The sequence below is a fragment of the Callorhinchus milii genome, unplaced genomic scaffold (genome assembly GCF_018977255.1).
Source record: "Callorhinchus milii isolate IMCB2004 unplaced genomic scaffold, IMCB_Cmil_1.0 Scaffold5, whole genome shotgun sequence".
In the NCBI taxonomy this organism is placed as follows: Eukaryota; Metazoa; Chordata; class Chondrichthyes; order Chimaeriformes; family Callorhinchidae; genus Callorhinchus; species Callorhinchus milii.
In genome coordinates, this window is record NW_024704746.1 from 6,718,068 (window position 1) to 6,741,034 (window position 22,967).

General features: G+C 43.7%; 1 protein-coding gene across 2 annotated transcripts in view; it reads left to right on the forward strand.

Annotated features, from left to right (window-relative positions):
• The window catches only part of si:ch211-267e7.3 (ADAMTS-like protein 2), a 40,655-nt gene that overhangs the window by 5,135 nt on the left and 12,553 nt on the right, over window positions 1–22,967 (forward strand). For both annotated transcript variants that reach the window (XM_007903003.2, XM_007903004.2), the window contains exons 2-11: window positions 281–423; window positions 9,456–9,531; window positions 9,908–10,010; window positions 10,234–10,379; window positions 10,583–10,706; window positions 12,358–12,438; window positions 12,521–12,696; window positions 17,747–18,188; window positions 19,532–19,976; window positions 21,864–21,967. In XM_007903003.2, coding sequence (XP_007901194.1) covers window positions 281–423; window positions 9,456–9,531; window positions 9,908–10,010; window positions 10,234–10,379; window positions 10,583–10,706; window positions 12,358–12,438; window positions 12,521–12,696; window positions 17,747–18,188; window positions 19,532–19,976; window positions 21,864–21,967 — 1,840 coding nt within the window. The remainder of the gene's footprint in view (window positions 1–280; window positions 424–9,455; window positions 9,532–9,907; window positions 10,011–10,233; window positions 10,380–10,582; window positions 10,707–12,357; window positions 12,439–12,520; window positions 12,697–17,746; window positions 18,189–19,531; window positions 19,977–21,863; window positions 21,968–22,967) is intronic.

Here is a 22,967-nt window from a genome sequence, read left to right on the forward strand (position 1 = left end):
ATGGCTGTTTGTGGGACATTGCTGTGCACAATTGACTGCTGTGTTTCGCCACAAAATATAGTCAGTCCACGTATATTCTGTGAAGCGCTTTGAAATGTCTCAATGATGTGATGAGGCACTATATCAAATGCAAGGATTTTATTATTGTTATAATTATTACTTGGAAAAAAGGTTTATTATTATTGGAATGCAGCTCTACTCTTCAGAGTTACCAGGGAGACAAATTGTCCACCTGGTGGATGATGGATGCAAATGGAATTTTTTTTGTTGTCTCTGTCAGGACAGTAATGAAGGCACAGAGAGTGACCAAAGCCGAGAGGAGGACGTGGCTCAATGGTGGGGTGAATGGAGCTCCTGGTCCACCTGCACACGAACCTGTGGAGGAGGGATCAAGACCCAGGAGCGTCACTGTTTACAGCAAAGGTAAGCACTTTCGAAGAATTATTTTACAGATCTTAATAAAGTGGAAGTCCTGTAGTGTAGTGGTTAGAGTGTTTGCTTCGGAAGTGAGAGGACCTGGGTTTGATTCCATTGGCAGATTTGGCTTCACCACACCAAGACCTACTGCTGCGCTCTTGCCTCCGCCAAATCCTCCTACTCCAAGGTTATCTTGGAGGCAAAGGACAACTCCTGGCTTCTCTTTTCCACCACTAACCGTCTCCTTCGTCCATCTTCCCACACCTCGCCCATCCTCTCCTCAAACTCCCAACTATGAGGAGATGCTGGACTTCCTCTAATCTAAAATCAAGGGGATATGTTCAGCCACCTCAGCCCCGTACACAGCCACCCCCAGATCACCTCTCCCTCATGACCCACCCCCCCACCCATTCCCCCATACTCCTTTGACCGTATCTCTCCCTCCTCCCTCACCACGACTGTCCGCAAACTCAAACCCACCACCCGCTCCCTCAATCCCATCCCTTGTCTCCCAGCTCCACCTTCTGGCCCCTCTCCTGTCCCATGTCATCAACCTCTCCTTGTCCACCGGTTCAGTTCCTACCCCACTAAAAATAGCCGTCATCACCCCCATCTTGAAAAAACCTTCCCTGGATCCATTCCTCCTCTCCAGCTACCGCTCCATTGCTAACCTCCCATTCCTCTCCAAGGTCCTGGAATGAGTCGTCACGTCCCAGCTCTGCTCCTCTCTCTGGCAGCATCAACCTCCATGGTTGCACACTACAACTCACCAAGCCAGTCAGGAACCTAGGTGTCTTGTTCGACCCTCAACTGTCTTTTCTCCCCCACATTCAAGCCATGACCCGCTCTGCCTTCCTTCACCTCCGTAACATTGCCCAACTCCGCCACTACCTCACCCTCAGGCCGCTGAAACTCTTATTCATACCTTCATCACTTCCAGGCTTGACTATGCAAACGCCCTGTTTGTCGGCCTTCCCAATTCCTCCCTTCACAGGCCTCAGATATTCCACAACTCTGCAGCCCGTGTCCTCTCCCGCTCCAAAGTCCGTGACCCCATCTCCCCCACTCTCGCCCGACTCTACTGGCTCCCTATCCTTCAGAGGATCCAGTTCACGATCCTGGTCTTCATATGCAAAGCCCTCCATGGCTTCGCCCCACCCTACCTCTGCGACCTCCTAACCCCCTACCAACCCGCCCGTTCCCTCTGCTCAGCTGGCTCTGGCCTTCTCCATGTCCCCCGACCCACCCGGCCCACCATTGGCGGGAGATCCTTCAGCCACTCTGCCCCCAACCTCTGGAATACCATCCCCCAATCACACCCCCTTGCCCCCTCCTTATCCTCCTTCAAGTCCCGCTTCAAGATCCTCCTTTTCAACCATGCCATCGGCCACCCCCCTTCCCCCCCCACCCCCGCGACCCCAGCTTGGGTCTAAAATGCTGTACTCTGTCCAGCGCCTTGGAACGTCCTCCCGACGTGAAAGGCGCTATACAAATGTAATCTTGTTGATGTTGTTTCCTTATTCCACGAGCCTCAGTTTACCTAGCAGTGAGTAGGAACCCAATTGCTAGTATATTGGCGGATTGCTTTCTGGGGTAGTAATTCCTTAAAAAATAATAATTACTAATATATCACTCAATCCATGACTGTTTGTGGGACTCTGCTGTGTGCAATTGGCTGCCGCGTTTCACGCACAAAATACACAGTCAATTCACTTTACAATATATTCAGTGAAGCGCTTCGAGACATTTCAACGATATGATAAGGCCTCATATCAAGTGCAAGTATTATTATGATAAAGTAGCAGATAATCATTGTGTCATCATGTTGAACCTTTTATCAGCCCTCAAGCATTCTGCTTTGCTCTATGATTAATTTATCGCACAAACCTGACTGTGAAACTCTGTAAGCCAAATTCAACATAAAGTGCTTTAAGTCTGACTTATATAGTGAGCTGTGTGTCAACCTGAATCAGGGGGTAGCACTCTCCCCTCTGACTCATGTGACTGTGGGTTCAGGCCCCATGTTGGGTTTGAATTTACATAATCTAGGCTAACACTTCAAAATCGTGGTGGGAATGTACTACATTGATAGAGGTTCCACCTTTTCGACGAGATGTTAAACCAAGTTTCTGCCTGACTTTTCAGGTGAATATTATTGGCCGGGGCACTGAGAGAAACTCATTTCTTGAATACTGTCATGGGATCATGAATAATAATAATAATCCTTGTATTTGATATAGCGCCTCATCACGTCTCGAGACGCCCAAAGCACTTCACAGAAAATGCTGTGAAGTAAATTGACTTATTTTGTGGGCGAAACGCGGCAGCCAATTGCATACAGCAGTGTCCCACAAACAGTCGTGGATTGAAGTGAGCAATTGTTTTAAAAAGGGGGTTATTACCTGTCTATATTCTAGAGAGGTTGCTTTTGGTGCAAGGGGTTTATGGGGACGAGGTGATGTTGTGTAGTGAATACTATTTCATCTCTGTGAAGTGGGTTCGGATCCAGGTCAGATGAAAGTCTGGCTTGAATTTGGGGCTGACTCACATCCAGTGCTTCATGGGCACGCACTCGCAGGACAGAACTTAACTCAGCATTGAATGGTAGGCGCTATGTCGGCAATCTCATTCAGAGAAAGCACAGGATGGCTGGAGTGGGAATGGAACAAATAATTTCTTGAACAGTTTCACGGGATCTTTAATGTCCACCTGAACAGGCAGACTGGATCCAGTTTCATATTTGTTCAGAAAGATGACGCCTCTGAAATACAGCGGTCCCCCTGCCCTGCACTAGAAGGTCAGCCTGTCTATGATCTCAAAGTCCCGATGTGGGGCTTGAACCCACAACCTTCCAAACAGAAGTAAGATTCCATGACAAGATTCAACAACCGAGGGAGACAGCCAGGGTTAGAGGTTATGGATCGTTTGGAAGCACTTTTGGTCGGTTGAGTAGGGGTGCTCCTCTGGGTTTGGGGCTCAGGAACATTCACTGGGACAGAGTAGAGGGAACTTTCAGAGCATGGCTCCAATGGAAGCAGGAACACATTTTTCCCAGCGTTAACATTCCTCACCTTGATGAGTACAAAATTCGCAGACAAAACAGAGATTTATAAGAACATAAAATGATCTCACAACAGGGTCTTTGGCTGACGCAGGATTTCCCTTTTGAGGCCCAGTAGGATTTATAACTGCCTCAAATGGCTGCATAGTCTAAATAACTACATCCAGCAGAACTAGTGTATGAATATAGAATTATACATTGTAGAAATATTATGTATAACAATTAAAGTCCTGTCAATCAAATGTGTCCATTTGCTTGTGATTCTTCAATGAACGCATTTTCAAAATGGGAGAAGGTGCCTCCATTCCTTATTGCAAACCATTCTTCAGATTCTTAAGCTGAGGCCGACACTTTGCTGCTCTTTCTGCACCATCTCTCAGGAGCATGTGTAAGCAATCAGAGGCAGCCATAACAAGCCGGTGATGTGGCTCTGCTCTGTTTCTCAATCACATTCTGTCATGCGGCAGGAGAGATAACATCCCCATTGCTCTGTTTTCCTTCTACCTGGAATGGACTAGCTTGGAGATATGTCTGGGCTAAGGGTTACTGGATGCATTCCACGTGACCTATTTTAACACTGGAGGGCTGCTCTCCTTTCGCTATATTTACAGATCTTTGGAAAGGAGATGATGATGTATTGGCTTTAAACTGCCCAACTCCCAGTGCTTCAATGCACCCCATGATCTTTACTCGCTGTGCCTGTTACTCTCCAGTCGTTTTGACTTCTTTGCCCATTCTGCATCACCTCACACCAATTTCCCTGCTTGTCCTCAATCACTGTTGTCCTCACTTCCAATTCCACATCTTGGTGCGGTTGGTAATTCTAATTCAAACCCCATGTAGGGACTCAAGTTTATAGACTGCAAGTAATTTCCTTCTTTGTCCCCGATCCTGCTCTGCTGGCCTCATCCTTCTCAGGCCTCGCTGCCATCCTTGTCCCATTCATCATCACAATCCTTGCATTTGATATTGGGCTCCATCACGTTGGTGAGACGTTTCGAAGTGCTTCGCAGAATACATTGTAAAGTGAATCAACTGTATATTTTAGCACACTGCTGCCCGCAATTGACTGCCTTTGTTTGCTCACAAAATACAGTCAATCCGCTTTTTATTATGTCTACATGAGCACTGTGTATTGGAGTTCACTTGTAAGTCTTTTCAGTAGTGCATCTTCGATCGATATATAGCTTCCACAAAGTACTGAGGGTCAACTTCTGTCCTGGATGAAATCAGCCACCTCAGCCTTCTTGTCCTTGTATGACCTAGTGCACATTGGGTGATGCTTTTGCCCACTGAGCCATTGGAAGAATTGTTTCTTTGCATTTCACACTGAGATGTATGCTCCCAGATGCGAGGGAATTGACAGCTTTTACCTGTTGTGGACTGTAAGGAAAAAGTGTGTGTGAGCGAGAGGGGTGGGGGAGAGAAGGGAGAAAGAAAACACAAAAGTACTTGCGTTTTTATTGTACCTTATGTCAAACGTCTAGGTGCTTTAAATCAATTACTGTCACGTGACTATTTTTGTAGGCAAATTTGTGGCTGAAAACGTGAACCTGATTTCCTGAGCCCACCTTTTGTTGTGTCTATTCGATCTATCCTTTTAATTTGAAATAAATCCGGTGGACAGCTTCAGTCAAAATGGGCTGCATTTAAATGCCGGGAATGTAGACTTTGCTAATCTGTTTAGCTGCAGGAATGCCTCTCTGTTTCTTCCTGTGTCTGTGGCAGTCGTGTAAAGGCTCTTTGGTGTGGTTGATAAGCGTATCTCTCTCCCTCATATTTTACTTCATACTGACCTGCAGATACTCTACTGCCCACCGCACAGTGACCTGAGCCTGCAACCCGATGCCTGAAAGTTACTGCTCAGGCCACTCATTACTTTGAAGAACAGCCTAGCGATTACTGTCTCCGTCAGGTCTGCTTTTAATTTACCAGTTTGACTTGTACAAAAGCTGGAATTCTTGCTGTTGCAATTCATCTCATTTTACACTTGAGCGCAGAGATGGTAGGACTCTTTGTACAGGATGTCCACCAAGTTCTTTTACCCGCCTGTAACAAAACAATGATGTGAGACTATGGAGAAGCTGAGACAAGCTATCAGAGATGCATTTTGCCTTGTCACTCCATCCATGTTACAGAATATATCACACCGAACATGGTGATGGATCATTATCTGCCTTGAAAATGATGGCACTCACAAATATCTCTCTCTCTCTCTGAGCCATTTCGCATCTGGTCTCCACTCCACATTTACATAGTCATTTCCAGCAAGGGTACCACTGAATAAGAGGACAGGGTTCCCTGATCCACTCTTCCCTTCCTTGCTCGGGACTTTACTTTTCGACTGCGTTTTTGGCCTCCTTCCCCTTCCCACTCCCTCTTCATCCCCCCAAGCTTACTCCCAGCTCGGGCCCCAATTCAATCTTTGTGAAAAGCTTTGAGACGTTCTCCCAATGTGAAAGGCACTACAGAAGTGTAAATCGTTGATTTGTTGAACCACATTCCCTTACTCTTAATATTGATGGATGGATTTTTTTTATCACAGTCCCTTACTTTCTTCCTTCTTAAAATTCCAACAATTTACAGACTGATCGGCTGGTCAGCAAGTCTCTTTTGCAGGGGGCATGTCAGATGTTTTGGAGAAAGTTGTTATGTCCAAGTTGGAGTTGAGCAAACATTCAATCATTTAAATCGCAACTTGAAATACGGCCAAACTTGTAATGCAGCCAATGTCATACAGTTTCCCCCGCTGTTCATTAAGAGGTTCAGCTGACCTGCCAAACACTGAGTACCGGCACTCTTGAGGACATCTGAGAGTGAGCACTGCAGGCAGATGTTAGCAGAAAACACCAGAGTCAATCCAGCTGTGATTCTGGTTTTTTATCCTTCACCTTTATCTAGGGCGAGCATCTGATGGTCACATGCTCAACATCTTGCTTTGTGACGTTGAGCTTAGTGGAATTTAACTTGTGAGACTGTCCAGGTGAGGGGATGCACTAATGTGTCATATCTTGACCTAGATAAATTGTTGTGGAGTGCTGTTGTCCGTGGCAGTTCAAATGAATGACCCAAAGCAGTTTTTTCTCACCACCTGGTGGCTTCAGAACCCAATGGTTGGAGACCTGGAAAAGGATCTCAGACCAACAATCCACCAGATAAAATTGATCATGATTGTTTGCGGAATATTACTGTGTGCAAATTGGCTGCTGTGTTCTACAGCCTACAATAGATACAGTCACTACGCCTTACAGTAAACACTGTAGCATTTTGAGACATCCACCTGATGTGAAATGCTTGGATTATTATTATGCTTTTCCTTTTTTTCTGTTCTGTAGGGTAGTGGTTGAATCGCTCGCCCTACAAGCGAGAGGATCTGGGTTCGATTCCTGGGCAGGGTGAAACCTTACGCAAGTTTCCTAACTTCACACACCTATCAATATAAAAGTATTAATAATTTGGTCACTCATTCCAGGACTATTTGTGGGACAGTGACATGTGCAATTGGCTGCCGCGTTTTGCCCACAAAATATACAGTCAATTACTTTACAGTATATTCTGTGAAGCACTTCGAGACTTCTCAAAGGCGTGATAAGGCGCTTTATCAAATGCAAGAATTATTATTATTAATATTATTACCAAACTGGTATGACCCTGAATTCACACCAGGTTTTCAAACTCAATCTAAGTCAGCCTGGTTACCCTGGGAACTGCCGCCTAACATTCTATCAGTGGAAACTTACAAACTTAGAGTCTCAGCCAGTGATCACATTATTCAGCTCATTAGGTAGTACAAGTTGCTTGATGCTACCCACAAAATAATTGCCTTCAAAGCCGAGCTACTGCTGACCCGACTTCCCTTCTGATCATATGGAATATTTAGCCCAGCTGTAATCTGGCTGCATCGGGTGATATGGTGAGGATTCGTTGTCTGGAATGTCTGGGGCCCCTGTATTATGAGCACGAACTCTTAACTAATAAGCCACGTGCATGAGTACTACAGGGAACAGATGCTTGTCTCACCAATGGACAAGATTGCTGGCCTGGGCTTTTGTTCTCAGCCATCTGTATCCTCAACCTCCTTGCCCATTCCTTCCCATATTTTCTGCATCAACAACAAATAGCTATAGCGTCTTTCACATTGGGAGGAAATCCCAAGGAGCCTGATAATGAAGGGTTTGCTACCGAGCTGCGGATTGGGATCAGGGAGGGGTGGAGGGCAGGGGATTGGCGGAGGGAAGATGAGTGAAGACATTGTTCACCTAACTATCCTCTTAAAGGAAGAGTAGAGTAAATCCACCACCTCAGTACACTGAAAGTACAGTACATTGCTGTACCTTCATTGCTGGTTAAAGAGAAGGTCCCGCCACCACTTTCTCATGAATGCCAGCATCGCCCACATCCCAAGATAAGATGAAAGACCAAAATAAGTCTTTGTTCAGGAGCTCAATACAAGTTAGCTGAATCAAAAATGTGCTACTTTTGATTACCGATGTGTAACTGGGGAATATTGCTATATACAACGCTAGTCTCTTGCCGCATGCTGCAGCAGCAACACAGTCCTTGATTTGGGTTGTCCACAATAATGTCTTCAATAGTCTGGGCATTGCAGGTATGAGTGGATCAAGGTATTTTAGACACCATTACCAAACTAGGAATCCACTTTAAATATGCCCATTAAAGAGTGTTTCTTTGAAAAATGTTCTAATTTCTCCAGTCCAGTAACTTGGAATGAGATACGCCAAAATAACAACATAAGAATTTGCTAGGTAAAAGAAGACCAAGGTCCATCCAATTTGCCTTCCACCATCCTGGCAGTTGCTTGACATGTCATGTCCCAAACTATATATTGTATCCCGAGATATTATTTTCCAAAAGAAATGTAACTAATTTGCTCTTGAAAGAATCAATACTTTCTGCTTCCAATAAATGCACAAAATTAGTGCTGCACTGGACTGCTCAGGAAGATAAGGACGAGATCAGCAAAGTGTCTCTCTTTGTCTTTGTGTTGTTCTCCTTATAAACAGCAACTAGTCTCTCTGTGCTGGACTGGGAAAGAACATTAAATGTACTTCCCATCACTTTGAGGCAATGTTGGAGATGGATCGGTGGTGGGGGGGGCACCAATAATACCAACTGATCCAATAAATTTTGTCAATCCCTCATCTTGTGTGTGAAATATATGTAGCCCATTTAACACTTATTTCTACCTCAGCTCCATGTGGACTTAATTTCTTCACAGTGCGGGCACACTGTAAAGGAAATGAACACAAGATGCTCCCTTTAAAGTGGTACAAAGCAGCAGTGGGAACCTTGGAGTTGCACAGGAACAAGACTCATTCTGTTTTATCAGGTGGATGGATGCAGCAGTGAAAGAAGACTTGGCTCCATTATGTTCCAATATAATCCTGGAATTGCAGGATTATAGTGAGCATTGTTCACTCCTTTAGCATCTCTGCACATGGCCACAATGTTTCTGTTTCCTGTTTTATTATTTTTCTTGTTTATTTTGATGCGGCTTTAACCCGATCCGTTAATAGGGGGTGTTGGAACAGTGTGGTTTGAGTTGTAATTTAGTTTGTTACATATGGGTTACTGGGATGGTAGTTGAGATTAGCAGGTTAATAATAACCCTTGCTTTGATATAGCACCTTATCATGTCATCGAGCTGTCTCATGCGCTTCATGGAATACACTGTAATCACATAAGGTATATTAAATGCAAGTATTATAATAGCTTAAGTTCAATAAGTGCAGTTCTCAATAAGTTCTCCTTGCCTCTGTCCTGAGTGGGTTTACCATGTTGGTGGGAAAACAAACATTTATTGTTGTAAAAATATTACAATAATACTATAAAATAAATGATGAGCCAGTGCAACCTGGTCTTTAGGTTTAGGTAATGTTTCCTGTCGCTTCGGAACCATGAGTTTGTATTGAAGCAAATTTTTCTGCTCTTATTCTACACTTTTATTTTTGTGCAGGCGCATCATTTCACAGAGTCCGAATGGCACCTTTTGTACTGGATCAGCACGGCGTTATCACTTGTGTGAAATTCGGGTAAGGTCATCTCGCTATCTGTGTTTATCAGACTGCGGTTTAACTCTTCTCCATCCATTTTCAAGCTCAGCTTCTCACCGGTGATTGTCCACAGCAGGAATCGCTAGGTCCAGGTTGTTCACAAAGTTCTGTTAACCCCGTTTTTGGAACATAGGAACAAAAGTAGGCCATTCAGCCCTTCGAACCTGTTCCACCATTCTGTGGTTGTCAACTTGACAGTCCTGATTGGCAGATGGTGGGTGACAAAAGGGGTGGGGAGAGGAAAGATGACCCAAAGCGCGGTCAAAGAGGAATGTATATTTCTATCTCCAAACCCGGTTCATAGATGCCATCACTGTCATTTATTGCATGTAATATTTTTGTTTTTAACACACAGCCCTGTCCAAGCAATGGAATCAGCTTCAAACAGCAGCAATGTTCTGCCTTCAATGCTAAAGCATTCAGTGGTCAGTACTACCACTGGGTTCCCTTGTATCCAGGTAAGATTGACAAAATGTTTTTATCAACTTGAATATGAAAATGGAAACGTGAATATGAGGTCCTATTGTGTCGGGAGGGTGTCTCAAAGTTCTGGCATGAGATGTGGGGTTTAAACCCAGAAACTTCCCAACTCAGAGGCGATAGTGCTATCATCTAAGCCAGCCATTAAATAGCACAGAGAGTTGAATGAGGGGTAACGACTCTTTCTGATTTGCTACACAGATGACTACATCAACATTTCTAATAAGCCATGCGACTTGCAATGCACGACTACGAACGGAGAGAGACAGTTAATAGTCCCCGCACAGGATGGAACATCGTGCCGGGACAGAACCTATCAGGGTGTCTGCATCAGCGGCAGGTGTGAGGTAAGAGCCAGCTGGTGATCAGCTGCGGAGGAGGCTCACAATGATGTGGGGGGGAAGAGGGTGAGGTTTGCAGATGGCAAGGGGGAGCTTGGTGATGGTGGGAGGGATGGGGGAGGTTGGCGATGGTGGTGGGGGTGGCAATGGGAAGGTTGGTGGGGGACACACGAGATGGGTCCTGTACAGTAAATAATGTGTTTTTGCAGCCTGTGGGGTGTGATGGGTTGCTGTTCTCCTCTCAACGATTGGATAAGTGCGGACTTTGCGGAGGTGACGGCAGCACCTGCTTCCGGATCTCAGGCACCTACCGAAGGGGAAACACACACTTAGGTAGAAGCTCGGCCATTTAGTATGTTTAATCTGTTTGTTAATTGACATGACTGACGGAGACAGTGATCGCTGGTATCAACAGAAAAAAGCATTGTTTTCTGGCCTCGACCACCCTTCTTGATTATCTGATAATATTAATAATAATAATCCTTGCATTTTGTATCACATCGGAAGGGTGTCCTAAAACGCTTCACAGAATTTACTGTGAAATGGATTGACTGTTGTTTATAAGCAAAGATGGCAGCACAATTGTGCAGAAGAATGCCCACAAACAGCCATCGAATGAGTGACTAATTTTATTTAGGGGATTTATTGGCTATGGGATCTTTAACTCCACTTGAACAGGCAGATGGAACCTTGATTTATCGTCTCTTTTGAAAGACAGCACCTCTGACAATGCACCCCTAGCACTGCATTGAAGTGTAAGCTTAGACTATGTGAGTTCAAGTCCCAACATAGGATTTGAACCCGTAACTTTCTGACTCGGAGGCGAGAGTGCTATCACTGAACCAAGCTGATCCCTGCTATTCATTACCCAGAACTGTACCAAGTATTAGCAGAAGAGATTAAACGATAAAGGCAGAACAGCTCAGGACTATTATTTACTCTCAGGGAACAGCAACACCATTTATGGCTGCCTCTTTTTCTTGCTGTCTTTCTCTTCTCCGTTTCTCTTGCTCTTTCTATCTCTTGTTCTTTCTCTCTCCCATCACTTGGCTCAAGCCTGAGTCAACCTTGAGAGTCAGAGTTGTATATTCAAGCCTCACGTTGAACCCTCACACAATGTCTATGATGACACTTCAGTGCTGGAGGTGCTCCCCATTGTTGGAGGGGCAGTCCTTAAACTGAGATGTTAAATCCAGGCCCTGAGTGCTTCAGTTGGACAACAAGATCCTGTGGTGCTATTTGAGAAAAGAAGGGAGTTCTCTCAGTGCACTGGCCAACAATCCTAGCTCTGCCAGTGTGGTGCACCATACAAGAACAAATTGCAGAGAGCACCATGTCTACTGAGAACAACACGTGGAGTCCCGTAGATTATTAGTTAGAGCATTTACCTCCCAAGCGACCGGACCTGAGTTCGATTCCCGAGGGTGCCAAAACTGTAGACAAATTTCCTTACTCCACACTCCTCTGTTCACTGAGCAGTAAGTAGAAACCTGGCTGTTTGTTGATTGGTGGATCGCTTTCTGGAGGTAATAATGCCTTCAGAAAAAATAATAATAATAATTTGGTCACTCAATCCACGACTGTTTGTGGGACACTGCTGTACACAATTCGCTGCGCATTTTGTCCACAAAATATACAGTCAGTTCACTTTAGTGTGTATTCTGTGAAGCGCTTTCAGACGTCTCAATGACATAAGGTGCTGTATCAACTGCAAGTATTATTATAATACATGAGCAGGATGTGTTCTGTAAATGACTTTCGGGCTTGTTATCCTGTCCTTTTTTGAGAATGCAGTGCTTGTCAACCCCACGATACCTGCGTGTATATGTGTGTGTGTGTGTGTGTGTGTGTGGCGTATGGTGTCTGGAGTGTGGGTGGGTGGGTGGGTATGTGGGGGTGGAGTGTGTATGTGGGGGGGGGTGTATGGGGGTGTGTGTGTAAGTGAAGCCACTTGGATTTGATGTGATCCTTTCTTTGCTCTTAGGCTACTTGTTTATAACAAACATTCCTGTTGGTTCGTCTGACATCCAAATCATTGAAAGGAGGAGAACAGAAAATATCTTGGGTAACTCTCATTACCTGTTAATTCTTCTGACCTTTCCCCTGGTTGTGTTGTGCAGTGTTCACTGATCTGTTTGTCTCCAAAGCTCTGGCAGATGAAAGTGGACACTTTTTCTTCAATGGAAACCCAGTGATGGATAACCCTCGGAATTTTCGGGTGGCCGGGACTGTGTTTAAGTACCGGAGACCGACAAACCTGCTCTCTGATGGGTTTGAGTACATCATCGCACAAGGACCCACAGACCAGGGGCTGAACGTGATGGTATGTACTACAGAGGACTATGTGAGCTAAAAAGCTGGACAGTACTTGCCTGCACCACAATGTCTCTAACCCTGTGTGGATTGAGGAATAGTTACACTTACCAACTAATCTTTGTTGCACAAGCCATGGTCCACAGCGTCCAGCAGTACATGCGAAGAGATGAATGATTGCAACCTCTTTGCCATTCCGTGAAGTCATTGTTCTTGAAGGTTATTCGTTCCCATGAAACAATCAAAAGTAATGGGAAAACTGCTGAAGAATTTGTAGATTTAAGATAAGTCTGGCTTTTGAACAATTTAGAATGGTAACAATGCTGAAACCAAACAATATGAACTGCAGGTTGCTATCGTCTACAGAGCCAGTCAGGGATTTGTCATATGGGGGGTGGTGGAGGGGAAGAGGAGGGTCTATCTTTCAATGTCTCTCGACAACATTAAATTTCACTACTCAGCAATAAATCCAAGCAAGAGGACCCAGGTTCATTTCCCTGGCGGGGAGAAATCTTAGGGAAGTTTCCTTACTCCACATACCTTTGTTGACCTAGCAGTAAGTAGGAGCCCAGTTGTTAGTCGATTGGCGGATCGCTTTCCAGGGGTAATAATCCCTCAAAAAAAATTGGTCACTCCATCCATGATTGTTTGCGGGAGATTGCTGTGTGCAATTGGCTGCTGCATTTCACCCACAAAGTATACATTCAATCCACTCTACAATATATTCTGTGAAGAGCTTTGAGACTACTCAAAGATATGATAAGGCGATAATAATCCCTCCAAAAAACAAAACAATAATAAATTGTTCTTTTTCAATCCACAATTGTTTTTGGGACACTGCTGTGCGCAATTGGCTGCCGTGTTACGCCCACAAATATATGGTCAATTCACTTTACAGCATATTCTGTGAAGCACTTTGAAACGTCTAGAAGACGCGAAAAGCGCTATATCAAATGCAAGGATTATTATTATATATAAGCACTCCGGAACGCTAGCCGCGTGAATGGCGCTATATAAACGTAATTTGTTGTATATCAACTGCAAGGATAATTATATAAATCAAAATAGTTTATTTAAATCAACATCAGGTAATGTTGACCTGCATTTTAAGCCTTAGATCAAGTTTGCTCGTGATCTTCTTTTCTCTAATCAAAAGCAGTTCAGTTCTGTATTCTTGTCACTAAGTGCTTGATGTCCCAGAATCATCTATGTCGATCTTTTGTGAAGCATCGCCAGTGAATAAATGATGCCCAAACCTACACACTAGACTCTAAATGTCAAGAAAATTGCTCACCAGCAATTTCCTTGATATAATGTTGAAGACATGATAAGGCGCAATATCAAATGCAAGGATTATTATTATTATCTGGCATTCTTTGCTCCATCTGCAATTTGGTCCAAATGTCCATCAACTCATCCAAAATTATATGTGATCCTGAGATTTATTGTTTCATGTAGAGTCATAGAAATTTACAACACGGAAGAAGGCCATCAAGTCTATACTGGTTCTCAGAGCAAGTTGTTCATTCAATCCCACAGCCCTCCCCTATCTCCATACCCCTTCCAGCCAACGTTCTTCATATACCTGTCTACTTCCCTCTCAAAACCTACAATGGAAGCTTCCTCTTACTTGGAAGGCCATTCCACATCCCAACAACATAGTTCAATGGAAATAAATACTTTCAGTACTGTAGTCATGCGAACCATTTCTTCAGAAGGAGGTGAGTTCTTTATGACACAGTAGGTTATTAGTTGCATTCATTTGAAATTTGTTCCACTGCTTGTGGATCAAAGAACAGACCATTCGTGCACAGAAATACATTGGAAACCATTTCACTGTAACAGGAATGTTGCCCCATTCATTCGCACGGTAAGTGAAATGCCACATTACAATCCATTATTGTGCTGTTATGAAACACAATGAGAGTTAAGCACTTGCCGGGCTTGCCTGTTGTTTCATAGTTGATTGTGGGTAAAACGGAACATTCAAAACTTTACATTCCCGTGATGAGTCTGGTGTGGAAACCCAACTGCAGTGCTCAGTTGGTTGGAAACTAACCTCCACTTTTAAAATCAACAACAACAAAATTACATTTGTATAGCACCTTTCACGTCGGGAGGACGTCCCAAGGCGCTGGATAATCAGTGTTTCAGACCCGAGCTGGGGGTCAAATCTAATGAACGCATCCTTCATTGAAATCAAAACATTTTAAGATCAGACTTTTGAATTTATGCCTTAAATGTTGCTGCCAAATTTGTACTGTTTCTCTCTTATCACCCCACCTCCCCCCTCCCCACCACCCATATTTAACTGTCAAAGGAATTGCTCCCCTGGGCTGTTGACCTGTGAGAAATTGAAGAGATTGTTGTGAGAAGCATGGATGGGTTGTGGCAGCTTGATTAGGAGAAATTCTCATGATACTTTGATGGGAGAAAGGCGTGTATCCTTACTCCTCGTGGCTCTGTTTACCTAGCAGTAAATAGGAGTCCAGTTGTTAGTCAATTGGCGGATTGCTTTTCCGGGAGTAATAATCCTTTAAAAATGTTTTTAAAAAGAGCAGTCTCTCAATCCACAACTGCTTGTGGGACACTGCTGTGTGCAATTGGCTGCCGAGTTTCACCCACAAAATGCCCAGTCAATTCACTTCACGGTATATTTTGTGAAGCGCTTTGAGACGTCCGGAAGACGTGATAAGACACTATACTATATGCAAGGATTATTATTATTGGGGTAGTCATCTGATTTTGGATAATCTGAATAGGTCGGAAAGCTTTTTGCTGTTTAATCAGGGAGAAGTAAGAGGATGAAGCACTTTGTATTGATAGATCACTTCCCCGTCCAGTGCTCTGTCCCTTTTAAGCACGTTGAAAGCAAGCTCCAGTGCTTTTGAACTGCAGCTTTGGAAAGTTTTGAATGTCGAGTTTTAGTGATCTTTACTACTGAAGAGCTAATGTGAATGTGACTCTCCAGGAATAACACTTGGCTTGTGCTTCTGATGACCATCTGTTCATCTTATGATGTTCTAGGTCAGCAGCCCAGAGGAGCAGTTCATTTGACAGCAGGGGAGCAACATCAATTTTGGCAATAAAATTTAAGGTATATATCGAGGCTTTTGAACATTATAAAAATTTCTTATGTCTAGGTGTAAATGAATCACACAATGGTCCTTGTTGGAGATTATAATTTGGCTTTTTTTAAAAAAAAATTTGCGGGGGGAAATAGTTTAAAAAAAACTTGAAAAAAAATCAATGTGTAAGCCAGGTTCCAATTGCAGCAGATAATTATTATATTTCTGCAAGTTGGTGCTTTGCTAATAGATTTTCTGGGATGTAGTTTTGCTCAGGCACATGTTTTCTGTTGTTTTCGGTAATATGGAGTCCCGTAGTGTAGTGGTTAAAGCACTCACCTCGCTTGCGAGAGGACCGGGTTCAATTCCCGGGCAGGGAATTGAAGGCAAGATTCCTTACTCCATATGCCTCTGTTTACTTAGCAGTAAGTAGGAACCTAGTTGTTAATCGATTGGCGGATCGCTTTCCAGGGATAATAATCCCTTAAGTAAAATAATAGTAATCTGGTCATACCGTTTGTGGGACACTGCTATGGGCAATAGTCTGCCAAGTTTTGCTCACAAAATACACAGTCAATCCACTTTACAATATTCTATGTGAAGCTCTTTGAAACATCTCAACGACATGATAAGGTGCTATGTCAAATGCAAGGATTATTATAATAATATATTTCTGCCAGGTGTCAAAGGTTATATCTATTCAACATAAAGACATGTATTCTTTTTGAATACACTGTGCTCGTTATTCACTGTTGCACAAACAAATATTGTTTTTCAAGTGATTGGAAGCTTTGAATTGGTTGTGGTGGGAGTGTGTGTTTTTTTTGAGAGACAGAATGCATGGCACCGTCAAGGACTTGGATATTGAAGTGTTTAACATTTCCCCCGTCATCTAATGTAGTGAATATTTATAGTTTTTGAAAAAAATGCATTGTATACTCTTGGGAACATTCCATTCCCTGACCTGATAGCAGACTTCAACGCAACCAGCTTTGTAGGCTATTCGGCACAAGAGGGAAACTGACTGACCCTTTGATCTTCCTTTGCCTGTGCATTCCTTTTATGGCCTATCTTTCTAATCCCTGGACGTTAAATTGAAGAAAAACACGCTCAAGGGGGAACTCAACCCTGTTTTTAAAAGGAGTCAGTAGCTGAATTCTCCACCCAGTGACAACCTGCACAGCTGTTTTGCAGTGAGATCCAGATGTCCCTTGATTCCTTTCTTCCAATACATGCTTTTTGGGGTACTGTGTTTTCACGCTCCTAAAAGTGAAGGAAGTTAACTGGTGGAAAATGAAACTCTTTAGACACACTGGTATCAGTATCTCAGTGTCAGCGCTTTGGGAAGTCCACCTGACACGAAAGGCGCTATACAAATATAATTTGTTGTTATAGTTGTTGTATCTCGCAGTCCCACTTTAGATTGAAATGTTCGAATGCTGCCTCGACAACCAGGCGAACCATTGTACTGTATGCCACGGGATAGCTCCCTCTACCTCTATCGCATAGAATGTCTGTGACCCACAGTTATCCTTGTAGCCTCTCCGAGTTGCATTCCAATCACTATCTCCTTTCTGCTTATCTATAACAATAATAATAATCCTTGTGTTTGATATAGCACCTTATCTCAAAGTGCAATATCTGCTCAATTTCTTGAGGACAAGGCTGCCCAGATGACGAGCACTGGATTGAGACCTTTTTTAAGATTTTGTCACCCTGGTCTCTGATTTTATCAATATTATTGATATTTATTAACATTCTGAATATTTTGAATATATTGAATTTTTAAACATATTTTGAATATTTAAAAAAATTATTTTTAATATGTTTAATATTTTAATGTAAGATCTTTAATATGGTTAATATTTGATATTAATAATAAATTCAAATGGTGAAATAATAAAGATTGACATGCTGGAAGCAGATAAATTTCTTTTGCAGGGGCTCGACTGTGCAGCTCTGCTATAATTGTCTTCTCTTTGTCTTCTACAGTATTATAACCTGAATGGGAAGATTCCTCATGTAACCTACGAGTACACAATCCCACGTCCTCCTGTCCTCAAGCCGGCGCCCCCTGTGGTAACACCGTTTTACTTCCGCATTCCGGAGGCAGATTATGGAGACGGCGACAACAAGCTGGGGCGGGTTCAATTCCACCGAGATCCCCAGCTGCTCCACAATGAGACGGCGCTCGGGATCGCTTACAGCGACAACGAAATCACCAAAATGGAAAGTCGCCAAAATATCAGCTTCACCTCTGACCTTGGCGTGAGCGGCGAGAATGTTTCTCGCGCAGACTCGGATGATCAAGACTGGGAGCTGTACCCGTCGAACAATCTATCTGACATCGCCGGCATCATGTTTTACAAGTCACGGAATGAGTTCCATAGGAACCGGGCAATGGAGCAGCCCCGAAGAGAGGAATCCAACTCAGGTGAGGCATGTTACAGCTAATGTTATCTGGGTGATTGCATGTTACAGAGGCAATCAAGTAGGTAAGAGTTTATCACAGCTAATTCATTCAGATGAATGCAAGTTGCAGCCAACTCATTTGAATGAGAATATGTTACAGCTATTTCATCCAGATGTTAACAGCGAAATTGTCTTTCACTAACACACTCCACTACATCTACTTACAATCATTCATTCTTAGTGCTCCTAACCTACTTAGGTGATGCCAGATAGTGTTGACATTGCAATTGCCCAGAGTTCCTGAAAACTGGAATGATGGGCATTGTCATGGCAGTGCAGAGTGAAGAAAGGCATTGAGCAATGGTTCTAGAGTAAGTACCAGCAAATGCCTTGTGAAATTACAGCATTATTAAAACTCCTCACCTGCACCAAACTCTGCCTATCCATCACCCAAGTCCTTGCCATGCTTTGCTGGTTCTTTGCTCAACGATTTCAAGGTCCTCACCCTTATGAACGTGGAACTTGAACCCACACCTTTCTGACTCAGAGGCGAGTGTGCTACCAACTGAGCCAGGTTGACACACCTGAGCATCCAAGTACGACATAGCTATAATACATTATAGTGAAAGCATTAAGTTGAATAGGTGGCTCTGAGTGTTGAAATAAGATCCACCTGTGACTCTCTGTGGTCTGAGCTGCTGGTCTCAGCTGCACCGTCACAGTAAGTAATTTAAACTCTGGTTGGATGCCAGTGAGTGAGGTTTGCTGGAGTCCCAACGGATTGGCGGCAGTTTTTCCACGCTCCCCTAGAACTACTCAGGTCTCCATCTCAGCTGCACAGAAGTAGAGGCCAGGTTATACTAATCACTAGTTGTCCTTGCGGGTTATTTCCTGAAGGAAAGGAAACTGGAAAGTAAGAGGCTTTGCGGTCTACTCATGCACTTCCTATCGGCTAGTTTGGTAATGGTGCTGGACTCCTTCAGTAGGGTCGTCTTGGAGCTAAACTGACTTCCAATTCCGGCAACGGAATATCGGAATCGAGCCAGCCCTCTGTGGTGGACTCTACTCCGGAGCCAGGTGGGTCTGCAGTATTCCAGGGTACTGCTGATGACGGCACAGCCCAGCCTGGCTCATTGGCAGGACCTGGAAGGTCAGACCAGTTACTGGGGGCAGGGAGTCATCCCTCTCAGCTCCTGTTAACCCTGTGCTGAACTGAGAACACATTTCTCTCTTGCTAGTGCTTGGAGAGTGAAGGGCTGGAGGGTTTCCAAAGGTATCTTTTGTTCATGTGGAACTGCAGGGTTTTTGTCATGGGAACTCTTGACTTTCTTGGATGACAATTCTAATCATGTCCTCCTTTCTAAGGTCTTCAGTCCAATATGATCAGTCTGAGCCCCACACCCTGGAACACAACGAGCACTTTGCACCACTCACTCTTTTATAGCAACTTTCGAAGCACCGCGAAGCAGAACAGTCTGCGAGCTTTGTGTAAGAACACTTCCCTGAACGCAGCCCTGCCTGTCCTGTGCCCAGATCTGCAGGCCAACCTGACGGCCAGGCTCAGCAATGAGAACTTCACCAGCTACTCAAAGACTGGTCCAAACAGTCAGCAAGTTGAAGACTTGGATGAGGCAACTGACAAACTTGATGCGGGTTTGGATCTTGAAACCAAGACCGGAACCGAGGACAAATTCAGCTACAGCTTGCTGACGGATGCCACTTACTCACTTTCCAATTCCACTTCGTTTCACCTCTTGAACTTTGTGAATAACCACAAGGCGGAACCAGTTCAGGCTCCGGACACTGAAAGGTAAGATCAGCTAATTCACTTATCATCTTCGGTTCATTTGGATAAGCAACTTCATGAGTACCTTTTGTAGTTTAACCCAGACATGGATGTCTCCATTGCAAAAAGCAGAACATGTTTCACATGGAAATCAGAATGGAAAGCCTGGGTAAAATACTGGCACAATGGATAGATGTCTTGATTGGGGGGAATCAAAAAACAACAACAAATTGTATTTATATGGCACCTTTCATGTCAGGAGGATGTGAAAAGCGGTCAGGGGTAAGATGCAGAGCTTTTCCAGAGCCTTTACTGTGGATAGGTGTACATTTGATGTCTTGTGCTTTATGTTCTTACGGAAACTAAAGGAGATAGAGTATTGGTGGCTTTACTGTGGATAGAGCTTGAGTGAATCTGCCCATGTTAGTACAGCTCTTGTACCTCAATCGGTCTGCTTTCTCCATGTTGAAGCTTTCTGTGTGAATTGAGACTCGGAAGTATTATAGAAATGAGAAATCTCAGTGCAGAAGGAGGCATGTCAGCTCATCAAACCTATGTTGGTGCTAGCTCCTCCACTGAAGCAGCATTCTATTATATCTGAACACCCAAATTCTTGGGATTAAGATCACTGTCTTGCAAACCTAAGACTGTGCAAACCTTAGCCCTTTTTCCTTTTGCTGGTGTCCAGTTCCACAGGTAATATTTCCCCTCTATATCATACCGAAATTAATAGTTTTGCCCACAACACATACAATCTATTCACTTTACAGTATATTCTGTGAAGCGCTTTGAGACATCTCGACGACATGAAAAGGAACTATATCAAATGCAAGGATTATTATTATTCATGCCTGAGCCTTTACAATGAGTATTGGTTAGCTATTTGTTTGGGGATGAGGTGGGGCATCGCAGTCTGAGTCCCATCATGTCCTTGACATTACCTGGACAAATAGTCATTAGGAATGGGAAGAAGACATTATCTTATCAGAAGGGATATCAATGCTAGTATCTGTTTAGCAAGTGAAAAGCTCTGGTAAGATGCTGGAACCCAGATTTGCTTTCCCTCTTCCTGACTGAAATGCTTGTCTTCCACTCAGCAACTCTCCGTAGTTCATCATGTGGGGGAAATGGTTGTGCACCTGATTTCAAGCACACTGTGGTGAGAAATGTTGGAGAACTCTTTATTTGGCTCTTGGTACAGCTTGGGGTTGTGACCCTTAACAGAACATTAGCAATAGTGATTCACAGCACAGATAGTCGTAAGCTGTGAGCCTCACTGATATGGCCTGTGGATGACCCTAGTGACTACCTCTCGCAGATGGTAATAATAATCCTTGCATTTGATGTAACTTGTAATCTCGTTGAGATGTCTCAAAGTGCTTCACAGTAGATTGTAAAGTAGATTGACATTGTATTTTGTTGGCGAAATGTTGCAGCCAATTTGAGTACAGCAGTGTCCCACAAACGGTCCTTTTTTTGAGGGATTATTACCCCTGGAAAGCGATCCACCAATCAACTAACAACTGGGTTTCTATTTACTGCTCGGTAAACAGAGGCGTGTGGAGTAAGGAAACTTGCTTAAGTTTCGTTCTGACCACCAATCACTACTCCACGGAACTTCACCCTAATCGTTTGAATGTAATTTTATTGGTATCTAGGGTTTTTGGTTGATAATAATAAAAATAATAATCCTTGCATTTGATATAGAGCTTTTCACGTCTTCTCGACGTCTCAAAGCGCTTCACAGAATAGACTGTAAAGTGAATTGACCGTATATTTGTGGGCGAATGGCATGGCTTCCTGGATTGGGTGGTTTGAAGTACATTCCTCTCGTGTGTGAGTTGACTGTAAATACAGGGATTGTTCCTGTAGCTAATGCATCACTGACCTTTCCTATTCCCCTCTTTGCAGCAATGAGTTTGAAGACGGAGAGATTGATCATGACATCAGCCTGGCCGACATGTACAGATGGAAGGTATCGGCGTACGCACCCTGCAGTTCCACATGTACCACAGGTGCCTTTGGAAACCCTCCAGCCCTTCACTTTTACAAGTACAGGGCCGTTCATCTTTCACCCAAAGGGGTGGGGGAGGGGAGAGCATGGGTTTCACATATGCGAGTATCGCTGTTGGCAAAGCCTTGTAGACTTAGCCACGTACCTTGTGAAAAGATCCCCTACCTTCCTTGAATTTCAGAATTATCCTTGGAATTTTCTGCTTTTTCCCCAAACTCTCATCTTCATTAGTTTGTGCCTCTCCTTATAATCAATATATCCCCATCCCAAGTAACATTGGTCACTCATTCCATGGCTGTTTGTGGGATATTGCTGTGCGCAAACTGGCTGCCGCATTTCGCCCACAAAATAACAATGATAATATTAATCCTTGCATTTGATACAGTGCCTTATCACGTCGTTGAGACGTCTCAAAGTGCTTCACCAAATATACTGTAAAGTGAATTGACTATATTTTGTGTGCAAAAATTTACAGTATATCCTGAAGTGCGCTATATAAATACAAGTTGTTGTTGTTGGGTCTCTAAGCTTCCCTACATAACGCTGCTCAGAGTCCTGGGTCCCAGAAACCTTCGCCGAACCTTTGCTAGCCACATTTCTCAATGTGCGATGCATTGTCCCCACTATTCCAAAGTGTCCTCACTCCAGCAATGACTGAAAATAGCACAGTTCTTGTGAAACCGAAGGCCTAAAGCATTAACTAATGAGATTAATTAGAAATGGAAATGAAGTGAATGTGGAGGCAAACGCAGAAGCTAATTTACGCCTGGAACGTCTCAAAAAACAGCAGAGACGAGTAAACAATTAATCAGAATTTTGGGGGTGAATTTGAATGAGGAAGGGATATAGGAGAACATAACTGGGAGAAATACTATCAACCCGTTCAGTGTATCTCAAGGCAGACAGGACTAAATGCCCAGTGATCAATGTAAAGCTGTGATGACTTTGGTTAATTTATTAAATCCTTCGGGGATGGGGGCGGGTTGGGGTGTAGAGTTGAG